We start from the raw sequence: 20,076 nt of genomic DNA, 5'->3' as shown, positions 1-20,076 counted from the left end.
TAATATTCAGTTGTACAGAGTCTTTAAGTTTTCTTGAACACCAAGGAATCTATTCCTCATTAGAAGAAATCTGAAATAATCTATGTCTTGGGTATCAGTAAAGAAATGTTCTTGCAACCATAGTTATCTAAAATGCATGAGATCTGTTGAAGAGAGTGTGGGATTCGGCACTGACTAGACTTCCTGTGCATGTGGCTCTAAATGTTCCTGTTCTTGATACAAATGCTTTTATAGAGTACTTGTGCACATTGTCTGGCCAGTAATGGCACACATATGGCATTTCAAAAGCCATGCATCTGCACAATGCTGATATAAATAAGCATCTACTTACTTAAAATAATTAAAATCATATCTAACATGGATAGATGGAACAGATTGTTAAATAGATGGAACTGCCTTCCACTTGTTTGGTTAAAGCAACATGTCTTTACTCTTCTCAGTTCTTGATCCACTGTGACCTCATACAAGCATAATGTCTGAGGCCCCTTATGCCATACAGCACAATTGAAAATGTTTGTTTTCAGTCCATGCCCCCCTGTAGCCCTCATGGCTGCCTTGCTGAGTGTAATTCAGTATAAAAAGAACAATAATATATATAAGGTAAATCATTGCTTTAAAATAAATCAGTCCTAGTGTGCCACCACCAAGTCAGTTTTCAAAGATCTATTGTGACTGTAGATTATTTAAATAAGGAGCACATATGCAGTTGTCTTGATTTCCTTATATAATAATGATCCTGTTGATGTGTTATGCCATAAGTTATAATATCTTCCCAGCCCAATTCTTGTTTCATACTGTTGTTATGAAATGCAGTCATGTTTGCATATTGGCGAAAACCTAAACCTGTACATGGCGCATGATTGCAGTAAACCTTTCTGTCTGTTGCACTAGGAATGCTCCCCATATGCTGCTCATTTATATGATGCCGAAGATGTCAACACTCCACTTCGTGATCTTCCAGGACTGTGCGGCAATTACTGCACGGAATTCTGGCACCGATGTCGGTACACCCTTAGCCTGATTATTGAGGAAAGGGATGTGACAGAGATAGAGGGCGACCTTGGGAAGTTTTGTAGCTTCCTGTCTCTAGATGATGTTAACTATTGTTACCCTAATGTCCTTACTAATGCAGAACTTAATAGTGGCTTAGGGGAGGTAAAAGAGGATGAGGAGGGTTGTCTCCAGCTATGTTTACAAGAGATGGCAAATGGACTGCGTAATCCAGTAGCTATGGTCCATGCTAATGATGGGACACACCGCTATTTCATAGCTGAACAGGTGGGCTACATTTGGGTTTATCTTCCTAATGGATCACGAGTAGACAAGCCATTTCTCAATGTTTCCAAAGCTGTACTTACCTCCCCATGGGCAGGAGATGAGAGGGGATTCCTGGGTATTGCCATGCATCCAGATTTCCACCAGAATGGAAAATTCTATGTCTATTACTCTATTCATGCCAAGAAGGAGGAGAAAATAAGGATTTCTGAATTCCATGTGTCCACTGATGATGTAAACAAGGCTGACCACAAATCAGAAAGGTAAAACACAATATGGGTTATGTAATAAAAGGCACTACCTATGCTATGGGCATACTAACTATTGCTATAGGTTACTGCTACTGGGCAAAGTTAGCACCTTTTATTACATATGGGGGATTGAGTTTAATATGTGTGTGTAATGATGTCATGATGCCAGAGAATGTGTTCTTGCCTCACTGATTATACCTTTTCCTTATGGACACCTGTGTCCATACACACAAATGTTTAAAGTTGCACTAAGTCTCCACTGTGGCTAAAAATTATGTTGGGTCAAACAGCCGCTGAGTGCAGGTGGTACATTATATTTATAATGCTGAGAGACATGAAGGCACAACACGTAGTGGCTAAGCTCTAGTAATTTTTGTGGATCCAGTGCCATTTAGTCCCATTTCAATTTGAAAAGCTACCCCCATGGCTACAAAGTAGCTTTGTTTATATAAACTAGGGCAGGATTTTTGAAGCAAACACACAACTTTTAGACTTATTCCAGATGGGGCTGATTCTCGGCCTGTGTTTAAACTCAGGCCAAGAATCAACCCCTACTCTAGCATCAGCCCTTTCCTGTACCTGGAACCACTGCGTCAGATCGGATTTTGGCATTGAAATGCATACTTGTGTATTTTAGATCTGAAATCTGCTCCATCTACCTGCACCCATGCCAACACAATGTATCCACGCCAGCGTAGGGGCTGATATAATGTTGCCTTATAACCAAAATGCTGTGATATGTAAATTAGTCTTTTATATTCCGTTGGAAAACTAGTAAAATTGACACATGGGGGCAGATTTATCAAAACACGAGTTCGAATCCCGAATGGGGAAAAAAAAAATAATTTCTGAAGATCGCAAATATCACGAAAATGCTTCAGAAAAAATCGTATTAGTCACGATAATATCGTATTGGCGATCCGAAAGTAACAAATTTTTCATACCGAACGATTGTAAACAGCGGCAAAACCGATCCGATTTTTTTCGCACTAAAAATCAGGCAAGGTACGAAAAAGTTGCGAAAAATACGATTGGACCGATCAAGCAAACGGTCGGAGCATTCGTGGATAAGTAAATGTGCCCCAAGGTGTTTGCATGTTTGGATTTAGGGTTCTGAACTGTATGGTTGTATCTGTGCTACTAAGCCCGCAGTTCTGAATGCATGGTTGGCCACAGGGACATAAAGAAGTAATTTGCATTCCTCTGCCCATGTTTTCCATAAGTGAGGGTATAAAAGCGTTCATTTTTGTTTCTAAGGTAAAGCTATGTGTATAGCGTGAGGCATGCACATTCCTTTGGCTTTCACTGTATTTAACAACTGCTCAAAATGACATCCATATAGTACCTGTTTAATCAGCAGACGTTTCTCTAATGTAACAATAATTGCACAAAACTGCTTTCATTGCTGTTTGGTGCCAGGTTAGGCGGGTCAATCACAAATTAATAAAGAGATTCAATTTAGCTCTTATAAAGTAACCAATGGCAGCCAGTTAGCTTTGATCAGCTGTTAAAGTAATGGATCAAAATGTCTGATTACTATGGTTATTTACTTGTACCAGTCTGCTGCACTGTCAATATAAGAGGCACAGTGTGATCTGCTCACTTTTCCCATCCATTCCTTGTCCAGAATATAAATGTTGGCTGCAGTTAAACAAACTCTGAGAAATGAAATGAAATGCCCCTCACTCTGCCCCATCGTTACTGAGAAACCGTTATAGCTCTAGGCTCCAAGCACGTTTATAGCTACACTAACCCTGTTATTATCGGCCCTGTCATTTTGGGATAGAACAGAACTGATGACAGACAGAGACCGGATTTGATTTATTTGTCTCTGGAATCTGAGTGTATGTGACAGAGTTTTCTAGCCATCATAAATATTTGTGGTGCTAAAGCTGAGTATAACATTATAACATCTGCTACTACAGGGCACAAAATCCTAGACTCATTACACAGAATGCAATACACAGGTCATAGTATTGCTATATTCACTCATAACAGAGTTTGCAGTTTGTTCTTTCTTTTTGTGCTAAGACCATGTTACATATGTAAGATTGTGTATATATTTGTATGTATACAGTGAGGTGAAGACATCTGTATAGTTTGGGGTATCTTCCTATAATGAGCTGATGTTTTAGCATATCACACAGGACAGGTAGTTTTCTATACCTTCTACATAGCCTCTGGTTCTGCATTCTGTATTATAACACCCCTGCTCAGCACATTATGAATAATGATGATATCACTCGTTCTAATCCTTCAGGGTAATTCTGGAGGTGACTGAGCCGGCTTCTAACCACAATGGAGGGCAGATCCTCTTTGGCACAGACGGATACCTGTACATTTTTACAGGGGATGGGGGCAGAGCTGGAGACCCCTTTGGAGAGTTCGGAAATGCCCAGAATAAGTGAGTTTGTGGGAAATGCACATCATGTAAGGTTTATTATTGTGGCCTAGATGTATTAGCAATGGATTATGCTACAATATCATTTTTAATGAAAAACAATCACTGTTCATCACATTAAAATAATATTGAGAAGGTGAGTCATATGACACACATGACATTACTGAGAAAATATAATATTCTACATTATTATAAGTATGTATTTTAAAGATTTTTCATGGTTCTTGCATACTGATGGATACACCAAATGTAACATTTTCTCAAATTCTAGATTTTTTTGAGTGATTTGGATTGTCTGTATATAAATGAAGGATCATATAACATATAGCAGCCATAAACTGGGGCCTGTAATATTATTCTGTAAGATTAAGGTCTGACACATATTTCGATGTTTCAGAGCAGCATCTTTAGATGATGATGACAAAATCTCCATAAAGCATTATATTCCCATTTGACAGTCAGTCAAGCAGCACCTGTATTAATATCTCGTATTAGAAATATACATTGTATCTGACAATCTGACCTTTACTTCTAATAGCTGCAAGCTATTTTTTTTTGAGCTGTTATTTTTCAAAAGTTACTTTTCTACATATATATCCAAGAAGTGCTACTTTCTTTTCTTATCACTATTGTATATGATAGGGGTTATTACTTACATCATAGTTACCAGATCACTTGAAGATTCAGGGACATGTCTAGAAATTCCAGCTAGAAGCAGGGTCAAACTGGGGGGTGCAGGACTCACTGGGGCTGCCACCACAGGGGCCCCGTACCAACCAAGGTCTGGTATCCCTACCATAGATGTTTCCTTAAGTCTTATTTCACTGCTGTTTATTAATACTACAGGTCTTCTCTTCTTGGGAAAGTGCTTCGAATCAGTGTTACTGGGAATGAAATGGGACCCCCATATCGTATCCCACCTGACAATCCATTCCTGCGGGAACGTGGTGCACGGGCAGAGGTGTTTGCCTATGGTGCCAGAAATATGTGGCGCTGCTCAGTGGACAGAGGTGATCCAGAAACCGGCATTGGCCGTGGAAGAATCTTTTGTGGGGATGTAGGACAGAACAAGTTCGAGGAAGTGGATCTCATTCAGAAAGGGGGCAATTATGGCTGGAGGGCGAAGGAAGGCTTCTCCTGTTATGACAAAAATTTGTGCAAAAATGCCTCGCTTGGTAAGTATTAGGAGTCACATTATTATGGTAACTGAAAACACTCAAGCCCTAGAGAAGCTTAACAATTATAAACCCTCTAATAATTTGTTTGCCTCTATTTAGTTCATCATGTTTTTTTTAAAAAAAAACCTCTAAACCCTAGTGCAGTGGTTGCCAAATGTTTCCAGTTCAATCAACATTACAAGGTTCAGCCTCTAGCCAGGTCCCCATTGAAGGTACAACCGTTGTTCAAGGAACCTTAGCTCATAAAATGAGCACGGATATAGGAAAAATATTTGTGTTTCAGTCATTTGGTCACAGATTTAAGAATATCTAGGTAGGTCTGAACTGGGATTCAAAATAGGCCCTGGCATTGCAGGTACACAGAGGCCCAGACAGCCCCCCACCAGCCCAATAAATAGCAACTGTCTATGGCATCTTAGAGCAGCCCCTCTGGCATTTGCCACAGATCCACAAATTGTCAGTCTGGGCCTGTATCTAGAACAGCATATTCATCCCAAATCTCACTCAAGCTTGGATTGAAGGTCAGGGCTGTATTTAGAATAGCAATTCACAGCCTAAGGCTGATGCCACACGTGGCGTTTTTACGCTGCGTTTTTTCTCAGCCTAAAAACGCCACACAAGCCACACATGGCGTTTTTCAGCCTAGAACTGGTGACGTAAGCAAATCCCGTTGCCATGGTGCTAATAGTGTGAAATAGCAAAAAACGCTGCGTATTTCTGCTAGGTCTGGCAGCTGCCTTTGTGTATACATAGGAATAGCTTGCTTTGCAAGTACTGGCGTATTTCAGCCTACGCTTGAAAAATCCGTGCTAAGGCGTTTTCTAGCGTATTTACGCTTTGTGTGGTTTGCTTCGCGTCTTTTCAAGTTATTTCTATGGATGATGATATCAGGCGTTTTTCAGCCGCCGAGAGAATTAGAAAATACGCAGCGTAAAAACGCCACGTGTGGCATCAGCCTAACAGGCATTCAGACTTGAATCAGCTCCACATTTTGGGAACCACTACTCTAGCATGTTAGAGATTACAAATAGTCTTTACTTTTCTCTTAGTTGTTTATATATAAATATATAAACAAAATTTGAACTTGATGGTCTTTCAACCCTATATAACTACGTAACTACATAACTGTATATATAGTTATCTATAGCTAACTTTTCCAGTTGCACTCATGCTATGAGTAACTGATTGATTTCATCTTTCTATCTCTTTATGGTTTATTCCAGCAATAGTCAGCAAACCGCAATACACTAATGACACACAGCAAGTTTGATTTGTTAGCAGTTTTGTTGAGGAAGCATGGTAAACTATCATTGTTTTATTATTTTGCTTTTGCCATATTTTCACTAGCTTTTATGATGGTGTTACTGACTTACACTTTGCTTGCACTTTTAGAATAATGTCACATGCAGCATTTTTACACCACTGAAAAAACCCACCTATTCAGCCTCCTACCATCCATTGTACAGTGAGGAACATAAGTATTTGAACACCCTGCAATTTTGCAAGTTCTCCCACTTAGAAATCATTGAGGGGTCTGAAATTCACATTGTAGGTGCATTCCCACTGTGAGGGACAGCATTAAAAAAAAAAAAAAAATCAGGAAATCACATTGTATGATTTTTAAAGAATGTATTTGTATTGCACTGCTGCACATAAGTATTTGAACACCTGAGAAAATCAGTGTTAATATTTGGTACAGAAGCCTTTGTTTGCATTTACAGAGGTCAAATGTTTCCTGTAGTTCTTGACCAGGTTTGCAGACACTGCAACAGGGATTTTGGCCCACTCCTCCACACAGATCTCCTCTAGATCTGTCAGGTTTCGGGACTGTCGCTGAGCAACACAAAGTTTTAGCTCCCTCCAAAGATTTTCTATTGGATTTAGGTCTGGAGACTGGCTAGGCCACTCTAGAACCTTGATATGCCTCTTACAGAGCCACTCCTTTGTTATCCTGCTGAGTGCTTCGGGGCATTGTCATGTTGGAAGACCCAGCCACGACCCATCTTCAATGCTCTGACTGAGGGAAGGAGGTTGTTGCTCAAAATCTCACAATACATAGCCCCATTCATCCTCTCCTAAATACGGTGCAGTCACCCTGTCCCCTTCACAGAAAAGTACCCCCAAAGCATGATGTTACCACCCCCATGCTTCACAGTAGGGATGATGTTCTTGGGATGCAACTCCTCCAAACACGGCGAGTGAAGTTTAGACCACTACTTTGGTCTCATCTGACCACATGATTTTCTCCCATGCCTCCTCTGGATCATCCAGATGGCCATTGGCAAACTTCAGATGGGCCTGGACATGTGATGACTTGAGCAGGGAAACCTTCCGTGCAATGCATGATTTGAAACCATGACGGCGTAGTGTTCCACCGACAGTGACCTTTGAAACTGTGGTCCCAGCTCTCTTCATGTCATATACCAGCTCCTCCCTTGTAGTTCTGGGCCGATTTCTCACCTTTCTTATCATGAGTGATACCCCACGAGGTGAGATCTTGCATGGAGTCCCAGTCCTTGGGAGACTGACAGTCGTCTTTAGCCTCTTCCATTTTCTAACAATTGCTCCAACAGTTGATCTATTTTCACCAAGCTGCTTGGCAATTGCCCCATAGCCCTTTCCAGCCTTGTGGAGGTCCACAATTTTGTCTCTGGTGTCTTTTGACAGCTCTTTGGTCTTGCCCATGGTAGTAGTTGGAGTCTGACTGACTGTGGGGTGGACAGGTGTCTTTAAAGAGCTCAGACAGGTGCCACTAATTCAGATTAATGAGTGGAGTAGACGTGGACTATTTAAAGGCAGAGTAACAGGTCTTTGAGAGCCAGAATTCTTGCTGATTGCCAGGTGTTCAAATACTTATGTGCAGCAGTGCAATACAAATACATTCTTTAAAAATCATACAATGTGATTTCCTGATTTTTTTTTTTTTAAATGCTGTCTCTCACAGTGGGAATGCACCTACAATGTGAATTTCAGACCCCTCCATGATTTCTAAGTAGGAGAACTTGCAAAATCGCAGGGTGTTCAAATACTTATGTTCCTCACTGTATGTGTGCAGTTCCAGGACTGCAATCTAATTGTCACTGCTCACACAAGGTGTATTTCAGGTTGATATGCTTGTGTGCATTGTAGGGCTGAAATCTGGCCCCTGTGCACAGTACGATGCAGACTGCATTCTTATCATAAAATACATATACAGTGGCTTGCAAAAGTATTCGGCCCCCTTGAACTTTTCCACATTTTGTCACATTACAGCCACAAACATGAATCAATTTTATTTGAATTCCATGTGAAAGACCAATACAAAGTGGTGTACACGTGAGAAGTGGAACGAAAATCATACATGATTCCAAACATTTTTTACAAATAAATAACTGCAAAGTGGGGTGTGTGTAATTATTCAGCCCCCTGAGTCAATACTTTGTAGAACCACCTTTTGCTGCAATTACAGCTGCCAGTCTTTTAGGGTATGTCTCTACCAGCTTTGCACATCTAGAGACTGAAATCCTTGCCCATTCTTCTTTGCAAAACAGCTCCAGCTCAGTCAGATTAGATGGACAGCGTTTGTGAACAGCAGTTTTCAGATCTTGCCACAGATTCTCGATTGGATTTAGATCTGGACTTTGACTGGGCCATTCTAACACATGGATATGTTTTGTTTTAAACCATTCCATTGTTGCCCTGGCTTTATGTTTAGGGTCGTTGTCCTGCTGGAAGGTGAACCTCTGCCCCAGTCTCAAGTCTTTTGCAGACTCCAAAAGGTTTTCTTCCAAGATTGCCCTGTATTTGGCTCCATCCATCTTCCCATCAACTCTGACCAGCTTCCCTGTCCCTGCTGAAGAGAAGCACCCCCAGAGCATGATGCTGCCACCACCATATTTGACAGTTTGGATGGTGTGTTCAGAGTGATGTGCAGTGTTAGTTTTCCGCCACACATAGCGTTTTGCATTTTGGCCAAAAAGTTCCATTTTGGTCTCATCTGACCAGAGCACCTTCTTCCACATGTTTGCTGTGTCTCCCACATGGCTTGTGGCAAACTGCAAACGGGACTTCTTATGGTTTTCTGTTAACAATGGCTTTCTCCTTGCCACTTTTCCATAAAGGCCAACTTTGTGTAGTGCACGACTAATAGTTGTCCTATGGACAGATTCCCCCACCTGAGCTGTAGATCTCTGCAGCTCGTTCAGAGTCACCATGGGCCTCTTGGCTGCATTTCTGATCAGCGCTCTCCTTGTTCGGCCTGTGAGTTTAGGTGGACAGCCTTGTCTTGGTAGGTTTACAGTTGTGCCATACTCCTTCCATTTCTGAATGATCGCTTGAACAGTGCTCCGTGGGATGTTCAAGGCTTTGGAAATCTTTTTGTAGCCTAAGCCTGCTTTAAATTTCTCAATAACTTTATCCCTGACCTGTCTGGTGTGTTCTTTGGACTTCATGGTGTTGTTGCTCCCAATATTCCCTTAGACAACCTCTGAGGCCGTCACAGAGCAGCTGTATTTGTACTGACATTAGATTACACACAGGTGCACTCTATTTAGTCATTAGCACTCATCAGGCAATGTCTATGGGCAACTGACTGCACTCAGACCAAAGGGGGCTGAATAATTACGCACACCCCACTTTGCAGTTATTTATTTCTAAAAAATGTTTGGAATCCTGTATGATTTTCGTTCCACTTCTCACATGTACACCACTTTGTATTGGTCTTTCACGTGGAATTCCAATAAAATTGATTCATGTTTGTGGCTGTAATGTGACAAAATGTGGAAAAGTTCAAGGGGGCCGAATACTTTTGCAAGCCACTGTACAGAGTGGTAGGAGGCTGAATAAGTGGTTTTTCCTCTGATGGAAAAAAAGCCAGCAGAAAAAATGAGGTGTGTGACTTAGCCTAAGGCTGGTGGCCACGGTTTTCCTTATCAACTTCCATAATCCTTCTGTACTGTTATAATCCAGTTACAAGAATTCAGATATAAAAAGTCACTGGCATGTGGTCAGCAAGAAAACAGCATGGAATGCAAAAGTTCACACATAGCAACAGCAAGAACAACCCTCTAGTAATTGCCCACGGTGTATGCAGAGAGATCTCATAAAGCTCTGTTAGTATAGGTATTCTAGTATTAAGCTTAATTCAGCATTCACATTGGTGCATTCTATCCTAATATGCAGCAGTAAGAGGGGCCATGTAATCACTTGCTACCAGTGGGCAAAGGGTTATTGACATGGCAATTAGTGCACTATTTGTCAAACACACAGAATATTAAACTCATTTTTGGTAATAGGGGTATTGGTGGAAAAGAGGTAGACCAACGTTGCATAATTTGCTGTCTTAATAAATAAATCCCAGTATATCTGAATAAATATAACATTGTTTCATTTATAGTTTCTGACCAAGTAAGTGAAAAGAGGTAGTCAGTTAATAAAGGTTATATCAAATTTATGCAGGTGCGCACCTGTATATCTACTGTACCTCATGTAACCTGCCTGAACAATAACATTCTCTGTGTAGGTAAACCAAGGTGGCAAATGTCTTCCAAAATAAACACAGCAAAATGGTTTGAAGGATCTGGTGTTCTCACCTTGGCACTTAGCTGTAACTAAATCAGCATATGTTCTTCAAACTGGAAACAGGTACATCCAGTCCACCAATTTCAGCAGCAGCTGGTTATTACTTTAGCCCTATGTCAGGTCTGGTTAGTTGCTAAATGAATATGTGACTATACTGTATGTATATTATAGGGCAAATCTAATTCGCATGCATGCAGCAGACTCTGGGAAATTATTTCATTTTAATTATTTTATTATGTAGTATTATGTGGGTTGCATTTACAGTCTTATGATTATGGGGTGGCAGTAGAAGAGTTTTGAAATCATTTGTGTTTCAGTAGTTAAAGTAATACTGTCACAAGAATCATGTTTTTTTCAAAATGCATCAGTTAAGAGAGAGCAAACAGATTTATACAGCATTTAATTTTGAAATTTTACATGGGGCTAGCCATTGCCTTACTTTCCCAGGTGCCCATAGCCATGTGAAAAACTTTAGTCTCTCTTTACTGCTACGCTGCACGTTATATACACATACACAGTATGCACTTGTAAATAATGGTACAGTGACTTGTATAAACAATAAGTCCAGATCCTAAATACATTATACAGTGGGGTACAGCATCTGTGTCTATGGAGATGTTTTGTACCCAAGTTTATGTACACTGAAGATGTTTATTCTGGCAGGCAAAGCACAGGTGCCTGTAGCAAAATGTGCATACCTCTTGTATAAATCAGCCCATAGCAATTTAGTTTCCCGTCCTTTAAATTTCATCTGAAATATCCATTACATACTGTATGTCACTGGTTCTCGAATTGATCTAGTTATTGATGAACTGTGAATAATTCTTCACTTTCAGTCCTAAGGTAAAAAAAAATAAAATTGTTTTGATTAAGCCCATAAGAAAATAAAGTCCAGTCCTACTTTCACTTAAATAAGCCACAGTTCCCCTTTTAATAAGGTGCATCTAATATACATAAATGTCCCTTTTGATGTGTTTCTGAGTCTTTCACTGCTATGTCTGTTTTTCTCAGGTGCCCCCTGGGGCATGGTATTCTGAGAGAATAAGCACACAAAATATATCACTTTTGCCCCTGGACACAAAATTTCAGAAAGATAAACTAAACTAATAGTTTCCAGGATCCTAGCTCCAGAGTATAAACAAGTCTGAGCCAAACTGAACAGCCCTGTCTTGTGCTTCTGAAGTGATTCCTCTTTCACAATCAGCAACAGTCACGGGAATTCCCAATCCTATCTACCTATTTCTTTGCTGTTGTTCTACCCAGTTTTCATACACCCTACACTTCTGGTAATGCCTTTTTTTTTATATAGCACAGACATATTATACTTTACAGATACTTTTAATCATTCTCATCAGGGTTGGACTGGGCAGGCAGGGCAACGGGAAAAAATCCAGTGGGCCCCACTGACCCAGACCCGATCCCTGAGGCACTCCCCCAATGTCTGATCTCCTTCTTCCGATGTGACAAAGACAAGTAAAAATGTATGTGCAATTGTTTTGTGATTATACATTCCTTTTTTTAATCCAGCACAAGGTGCAGAGTGCAGAATAAATAAACTGTGGCACCAGCCCCAGTTGGCAAGGGCACAATTCTTAGAGTCCTTAGAGCATTTGTGCCTAGGCAATGGGAAATAAGACCTAAGATTTGTTTCTATAGTTTTTAGTTGGTAAATTTTGTTATGTTTACTACATGTCTTTTTAATTGTCCAAGAAAAACTAAAAACTAGTCAGTTTAAATGCTATTAAGATGTGGAAAGTTTTCAGTAGCTAACTATATCACCATAAAATATGTATATGGAAAGTATAACAACAGCCTGTTTTCATCTATTAGTGATGCCAAGGCAGATGTTTATATCCCTGGTTTGACATTGTGTGTCTCATGCCAAAAGGTAGTTGCTAGGGGGCATTCCCTATTTTCCAACAGTTGCATCCAGTAGATTTCACAAAAAGCAGTGACCCACTATTTAGAGACTATTTGGTGACTAAAAACCCAACTTGGTAACAAACTTTCTTTTGCACTTTTGTTTGTGCACTTGAAGAATGGCTGCAGGCCCCTTTGCTCATTTTCAGAGTGCAGAGCGCTGCGGCATTCGGCAATACTTGCATAAGGGCTCGAACTGTTGAACGTTTCTTCCTGCAGGGGAGTGCAGGAAGAAACGCATCCCATTCTTTCTTATGGGGCTGTACTAACACAGGCACATGTAAGTGCTAAACGCAGGTGGAATGATAGGATTACCAAAGTATTGGGACAGGTGTTACTTGTGAGAGTTGCATGAATGGATGTGTGAAGAGTTCTGAAACTGCCGGGGTACAGTTGCTAGAACAGCATTGTATGTAGCAGACAGATGGAGTTGAAGGCCCCCGCCTCTGTTTAGTGATGGTTTCTCCACTTTAACATGATTAGCTTCTTTTACCCCTCTTTCAAACCATCTGTCTTCTTTGTCCAAAATTTGGACGTTGCTATTCTTAAAGGAGTGTCCCTTGTCTTTTAGGTGTAGAAAAAAAGCTGAGTCACCTGTAGACGTCGCCCTCCAATGCTGAGCCATTCGCTTGGAGAGAAGTTGCTTTGTGTCCTCAGTGTCACTCCTCCCTACACTGGACTGCGTATACCACATTGCTTTGTTCTTCCTTTGTTGTTTGATCCTTTGGGTGTGCCAGTTTTTGTCTCAGTGTGTTTCTAGGTTTGAAAAACACAGGGATGTGGTGTTTGTTGAAAAGTTTCTCTGACTCTCTGGGACCGGTTATTCCTTTTGGTGTTTCTTTTGGGATTAGTTGATGTTGTTCTGACAAAGGCCCAGTCTGGGTAGTCACAAGTTTTCAGCGCTCCTCTGAGATGTATTATTTGTGTATTCAAGTTCAAATTATCAGCTTTCTTTCATAATTAAGGTTGTAAGAGCAATATCAGACAGGGTTACTCCAAGTGTTTTGTTACTCAGCTATTTTGCAGCTGGACAAAAAGCTTGGAATCATCATTCCATTTACTTGGATAGCAGATAATTGCCATTAAAATAAATAGTTGAGCAGTTTCAAGGGGTATATTTATGGGGTGCTCTAGTTTCAGTCAAGTTGGGATATTGCTGAGTACTGTATATCTTTTATTGTACCTTCAGAAGACTTTGTATGTATAAAAAATTTGTGCAAAATCAATCCAAATACCTCTTCTTTTACCTTCCTCTAGTTCTATCCCCTTTCCCCCACTGCAACAGCCCTGGCAACCCCACCACCCTGTGTGTGGGGCGGGCCAAGCCGACCAGGTTGCCTAGGGCACCTGGTTGGCTTAGCCTGGCACTGCTCTTGCGGGACAAATCTGAGTGCCATTAATATGTTTCACATGTAGGTTGGCTGGTACTGCCATCCCTGAACCACTTGGCTAAGGGAATGGAAGGCCCAAATATTATATTATTTGCATCAGTGCTCTTTAACAATATACTTGGCTAAGAAAGGGATAGAATTATTTAAAAAAGCTAAATTTCAGAACTTTATAAATTATATATATTGCTGTTAAAAAACAGTAGAGTTTTTGTGCAGTATTGAAGCAAAAGTACAGATTATTCTGTGCCAAGATCTGCATTTAATGGCATCTCTTATTGTCTTTAATATGTGAGCCAGCAGCTGTGCGAGTATTTATGTGAGCTCTCTCTATTGTTGCATGTTCTGCACATGGTTACTAACTTAATCTGATAACTAGGTAACCAGATGAAATAACAAGGCAACATACTGGATTGGGTCTTGGTAACTACTGGAATTCACCAAGGAATGAAATATTTATTTAAAGATATTAAGGAATGCTGTGCTTAGGTAAGCAGTGTTGTAGTGTTGTAGTAATTCAGTTGTTTAATTCCTGCCATTGCTTCCCACTAGAACTGGAAAAATCAACAAAGATTTGAGTTTAGAGGTTAAAAAGCAGAACTGATATGTTATCAAATAAGAAAGTCACTAAATTAATGCTGGAAAGGCCAAGTTCTCTTGCAGTAAACTTTTTGCATATTGAGGATTGGAGTAATTAAGGATATTTTTATAATTATGAGTATTTTTATTATACCTCTCTGGTTACTACGGTCAGCTGTCCTAACAACTGTAAATTAGACTATCCTTAAAGGTTTTATTGTTATTATTATCGTCTTACCTTCTATTCTGTGTCTGGGTCAATGACACAACCAAAACATACAAAGACCAAACACACAGTTTTAGTTGCAAAAATGGAACCTTTCCTTACTATTGCACTTCAAGCTATAACATCTGCTCAGTGTATTGTTTGTCTGCCTTTTCAGATGACGTATTGCCCATATTTGCATATCCGCACTCTGTGGGAAAGTCTGTGACAGGAGGATATATCTACAGGGGCTGCCAGATGCCCAACCTGAAAGGGCTGTATCTCTTTGGGGATTTCATGAGTGGGTGAGATCAACTGTATATTGTCATAAAGCAGTAATTGTCAGACTTATTAGGTCCAAGCTACCCTTTGAAACTCAATATTTAGCCATAGCACCTAAAGCTCACAACAAGTTGACAAATATAAGAAAACTTTCTTTATAAAAATATATTAAAGGCAATTTAATACAGTTTTGCGGTTTCAGATTTCCATTATTTTCTCTTTGTCTCTGCTGCAGGCGCTTGATGTCCCTTAAAGAGGACAGAAATGAGGCACAGTGGCATTACACAGAAATCTGCATGGGGCAAGCAACGACCTGTAACTTTCCAAAACTTATCAACACCTACTTCCCATATATTATATCATTTGGGGAAGATGAGGCAGGTAACAACTGGACAATACCTTCATAAAAATCTAGAATATAGAATGTCCTTTTATGAGTCTAATCATGTGATTTGGAGACTTTACTGTTTAGATGGATCCATGTGTCTAAAAATCTTGTTAATACTACCTTGCAGTTTTCCCTGTGCTTCCTCCAGTTACTCCAGTTTCTTCCCACAAACATACAAATGGGAGTCACTGATCCCAGCAGCTAACAAACTATTGCTCTGTGAGCTTACAATTTTATTATTGTTACTTTGTTTTCTTTTTCATTCTATTCAGGCCCTCTCCTATTCTCATCTCAATTAAATCACCTCCTGGTTGCTAAGGTAAACAAGACCCTAGCAACCAAATAGCTGCTAAAATTCCAAACCGAAGTGCTGCTGAACAAAAACCTAAATAACTGAAAAGCCACAATAATAAAAAATTAAAACCAATGCAAACCATCTCAGAACATCACACTCTACATCATACTAAAAGTCAATTCAAAGGTGAACAACCCCTTTAAAGTGCAGAGAGCAGTCCTCTTGTGTGCAAGACTAACCAGTACATAATGACTGTCCTAAGCAGATGTTAAATACAGGACTTGCATCCTTACATCCCCTAGTGCTTCTGCCTTTTGAATCATGCATAATGCACAAAGAAGGGGAATGGGATGGGAAGTGATGCCCATGTCCCATGAGCTGATATAAAGAAATGTTTTACAGACCAAATGAGCAACTGTAAGGATGGCTTACATGGAGCAACATGTGGAGTTAGAGGCAGGGATATAGAGAATAATAGCAGGGATATACATTTATCTGTTATCTTTTCAGGTACATATATGCAATATCTAAAGTCATATATATGTGCCCCATCTACATAACCAAAATTCCTTTTTACCCAATTTTCATTGCCCAATTTATTAGTCCTACTAAATTGCTTTGTCATAGTCTCCAGTGCAACTGCTTGTTTGTTAAGGAGCTTTTCTGTAGAAATGTTAGACATTATGGCCATTTTCTCTCGATTAATTATTTTTGTTCTTATTTTAGGTGAATTATATTTCCTGTCCACTCGGACACCCAGTGCTGCTGTTGCTGCGGGAGTCATGTATAAAATAGTGGATCCATCAAAGTAATATACATAATTTCTTACACAATGATATATTTGAGACTGGTCATATGGCTAGGTTTAATGTAATGGAGCATTTAGCATTAGAAAGGAGGAACTGTCACATACGATACTGGGTATGTAGGGTGACCTTTTTCTTAAATTTACTAGGAACAGACTAACACTCAAAGCGTGTTAGGTTTCTAATGCACAGGGTCACCTGACCATATTATCATTATAGATCAGAGGCTATTGGGTTTCTGTATGGTAGAGTGGAATTACACAAGGCCATAAAAAAAAAAAAAAAAAAAGGTATATTCTCAATTTTCAGTCCTTTGCATTGCTTTCTTGTAGGAGAGCTGCACCAGGAATGTGTTCTAGCAATCCTCGGCAAGTGGCGGTGAAGGGGAAACTTGTGGATTTTTATCCAACACAAGGTAAGTATACTAAAAACAATATATAATAAAATCAACAAATAGACAATTTCACAGTGTAGAAAATTACACTCAGAGGGACAAGTGTTATAGTAATTAATAATAAATAAAAATCAGTACGAATATGAAGACATTAAGGGCCTGATTTAAAGGCTTGTTAAAGGCTTGAGCAATCATAAATAGGCCCATAAAGAATAAGTAAACCTTTTTTTTTTCTATAAGTAAAATTACTCTAAACAGCCTCCAGAATTACTTACCTTTGTCCCAGCATTCTCTCTGACCTGGTTCCTCAGTCAGAAGGTATTCTTTTTCTTTGCTTCCTTGTGCAGAGTGAAGCCCCGCCCCCACTTCCTGTTCAGTTCTCGCTTCAATTTGACAAGGTTGTCGGAGTGGAGAGCCTTCTGCGCATGCCTGGAGGCAGTAGGAGCCAGCCTGTGAAGTGGGGGCGGGGCTTCACTCTGCACAAGGAGCAAAGAAAAACTAACACCTTTTGACTGAGGAACCAGGTCAGAGAGAATGCTGGGGCAAAGGTAGGCAATTCTGGAGGCTGTTTAGAGTAAAAAAAAGGTTTACTTATTCTTTAAGTACCATGTCGTAAGAGATAAAAACAAAGTTGCTGCCCTGCAGAGCTCACAGTCTGAGTGGGTGTATAATATGCAGGCACAAACTAAACTAAAGACTACCTTTTGGAGCACTCGCACAGCATCTGATCTGGGAACTGGCACTTATATTGTAGTGTCACCCACTGTGATCTACAGCACTTATATTTGCCTATTTGTGTCTGTTAGTTACCCCTCCCATATAGATTGTAAGCTCTACGGGGCAGGACCTCCATCCTCTTGTCTCTTTGATTCTTAACTTATTGCAACTGTATTTATCTTTATTTATTGTTATACTTTGTATTTATCTATTATTATCTTAATAACCCTGTTTGTATTAACGTATTCTACTGTACAGCACTGCGTACATAAGTAGCACTTTATAAATAAAGATATACATACATACACACATACATACATACAAATAGGAGGGCAACAATACACAGGTTTGGGCTTTGGTCCTTAAAAGGGAATTATCCTCTTGAACATTGCAGGTGTCTATAAAAATATCTCACATAAAACAGCCCATATGTAAAACACTGCTTCATCTATATAAACCTTTTTTATAAAAACATTCTTTTCTAGCAGTATGTACCATTGGGTAATCCAAAATAGAAATACTGCCATTTTAAGTACTAAGGGCTCCCCCCTGGCTTATGCGAATCACTGTGCTCACACACAAACCAAGGGCACGCACACGTTAGGGTACATTTGCCAGTGAATGTACAGAGTTCTGTCTTTTACTCCCACACTTCCTGTTGATGTTGCATTGTTTCCTGTCAGGTGATTCTGGGGGAGCACACAGCCCATCACTAAATGGTGGTTCAAGTGAAAAGATGTAAGAGCTAAACTGCACTGGAGATAGACAGCTGTACTTGGATGGGTTAGAAAAATAATTGAACTGATAGAAAAATCTGATGGTGTAAACTAAAACACTCAAAGTGTTGCCATCTGTCAGGATGAATAGGTGGAGCTCAATGTAGTAAAGAGCATCTTTTGTACCTTACCACAATCACAGCAGTTTCTGAGGTTTTATAACAGAAGTGAGTGCAGTGAAAGAGAGGCAGGAGGGCAAACATTTCAGGGCAGGAAGAGTTCAAAAAACAGACTGATGTTGAAGGCAGGCAGAGTTCAAGTGGTGTGTAGATCTAGGAATCAGGCCAAGTCAATACCATAAATCAATAACAACAAAGTGTAGGAATGTGAGCAAAGAATATAACTAAGCGCTGATTACTTTCTCTTGCATCCTAATAAGGGGGAGAGTTCTGGTGCCAAACATGCAGGGAGAGTGTGGACACAATTGTGCACACAGGTGACAAGCACCAGAGATGCACACCTCTATGCATGCAGGCAGACAGGCCCTTTAAGCTGCAAGTCTCAGTTCCCCCAAGAGACCTGTTTAGCTTATTAGTTACAATTGTATCTCAGTGCAGGTGTTGAGTGTTCTGGGCTCTCTGCCAAAAGCTACTTATCCAATTAGGTTTGAGAAATTTTGTATCTTTTTTGGCATTTACTGCAGGAGATCAAAGGCAATTGAGGGACTTTTCAATAAGAATCCCCTAAAAGGGGCAACATTTACTTTTGCAGTAGAATGCCCATTTTATGTTTTTCAGGGGACTAGGGAAAAATAGTGTAAAATCCAGGAAAATGTAAAATCAGGGAAATGTGTTAAACAACTTCTTCTTTAAAGGAGAATGCAAGTCAAAATTTAAAAAGCATACTGCCCAAAAGTCCTCCTATTGTTTAGTAAAAACGCCACACTTTTGGCTCACCTAATCAAATATTTACTCAGTCACACTTTTCTATCTGTTTTCTTGAACAGGCAGCCATCTTTAAAAAGGTATTCTCCCTTCCTTTCCCTCCTTGCTTCATACTGAACATGTGTTTCATTCCTTTCCCCTCCCCCCTCTGATTGGCTGGTGGGCATGTGTAGCTCAGAACAGGAGACAGGATCAAGTTACACACATGCTCAGAGAAAAGGAAGGCTGCCGCTGGCAGCCTACAGGAAGGGGAGAGAGATTTCAGTGATGTCACTGTAGTCTTCACACTGCTGTAGGCTGCCAGCACCATATCTCAGAGAAGCAAGCAGGGATCTGGGAATTTAGATATGCAGTAAGTACTTAAAAAGAATGCCTTTAGACTTACTTTTAATTTATATTAACCTTTCCTTGTCCATTAAGTACTCAAGAAATACAATAGTTACTGTGTTAATGAGAAGGGTTAAGCAGTGCAGCATTAATGTTACACTATGGGGGGGGGGGGGCATGTGTAAGACCTCTCTGACAGTCAGATGCACTGTAGGAGGTGCAAACTAATTGGAACTGACTATTTACAGACAGAACCACGGCAAAGTATCTATGGGGTTAGTACTTTAAACCTCATTATTTTACCAATTATAACATTCATTGAGGACAAAGTCATTTTTGTGAATATTAGGACAAAATATTTATGTAAAATCGGGGGAAAACATTATGAAAAATCAAGGAAAAGCACTGAAATGCATTATAAAACTATAAAACCTGGTGTAATACTTAAAAT

At 39.9% G+C, this 20,076-nt stretch overlaps 1 protein-coding gene across 1 annotated transcript in view; it reads left to right on the top strand.

Moving 5' to 3' along the window:
• The window catches only part of hhipl1l (HHIP-like protein 1 like), a 29,470-nt gene that overhangs the window by 7,439 nt on the left and 1,955 nt on the right, over positions 1-20,076 (top strand). The window contains exons 2-8 of the mRNA XM_002940609.5: positions 892-1,538; positions 3,787-3,930; positions 4,774-5,102; positions 14,935-15,061; positions 15,274-15,419; positions 16,448-16,529; positions 16,860-16,942. Of these exons, the coding sequence (XP_002940655.2) occupies positions 892-1,538; positions 3,787-3,930; positions 4,774-5,102; positions 14,935-15,061; positions 15,274-15,419; positions 16,448-16,529; positions 16,860-16,942 (1,558 nt within the window). The remainder of the gene's footprint in view (positions 1-891; positions 1,539-3,786; positions 3,931-4,773; positions 5,103-14,934; positions 15,062-15,273; positions 15,420-16,447; positions 16,530-16,859; positions 16,943-20,076) is intronic.

The sequence above is a fragment of the Xenopus tropicalis genome, chromosome 8, assembly GCF_000004195.4.
Source record: "Xenopus tropicalis strain Nigerian chromosome 8, UCB_Xtro_10.0, whole genome shotgun sequence".
In the NCBI taxonomy this organism is placed as follows: Eukaryota; Metazoa; Chordata; class Amphibia; order Anura; family Pipidae; genus Xenopus; species Xenopus tropicalis.
This window is presented reverse-complemented; position numbering and strand designations above follow the sequence as displayed.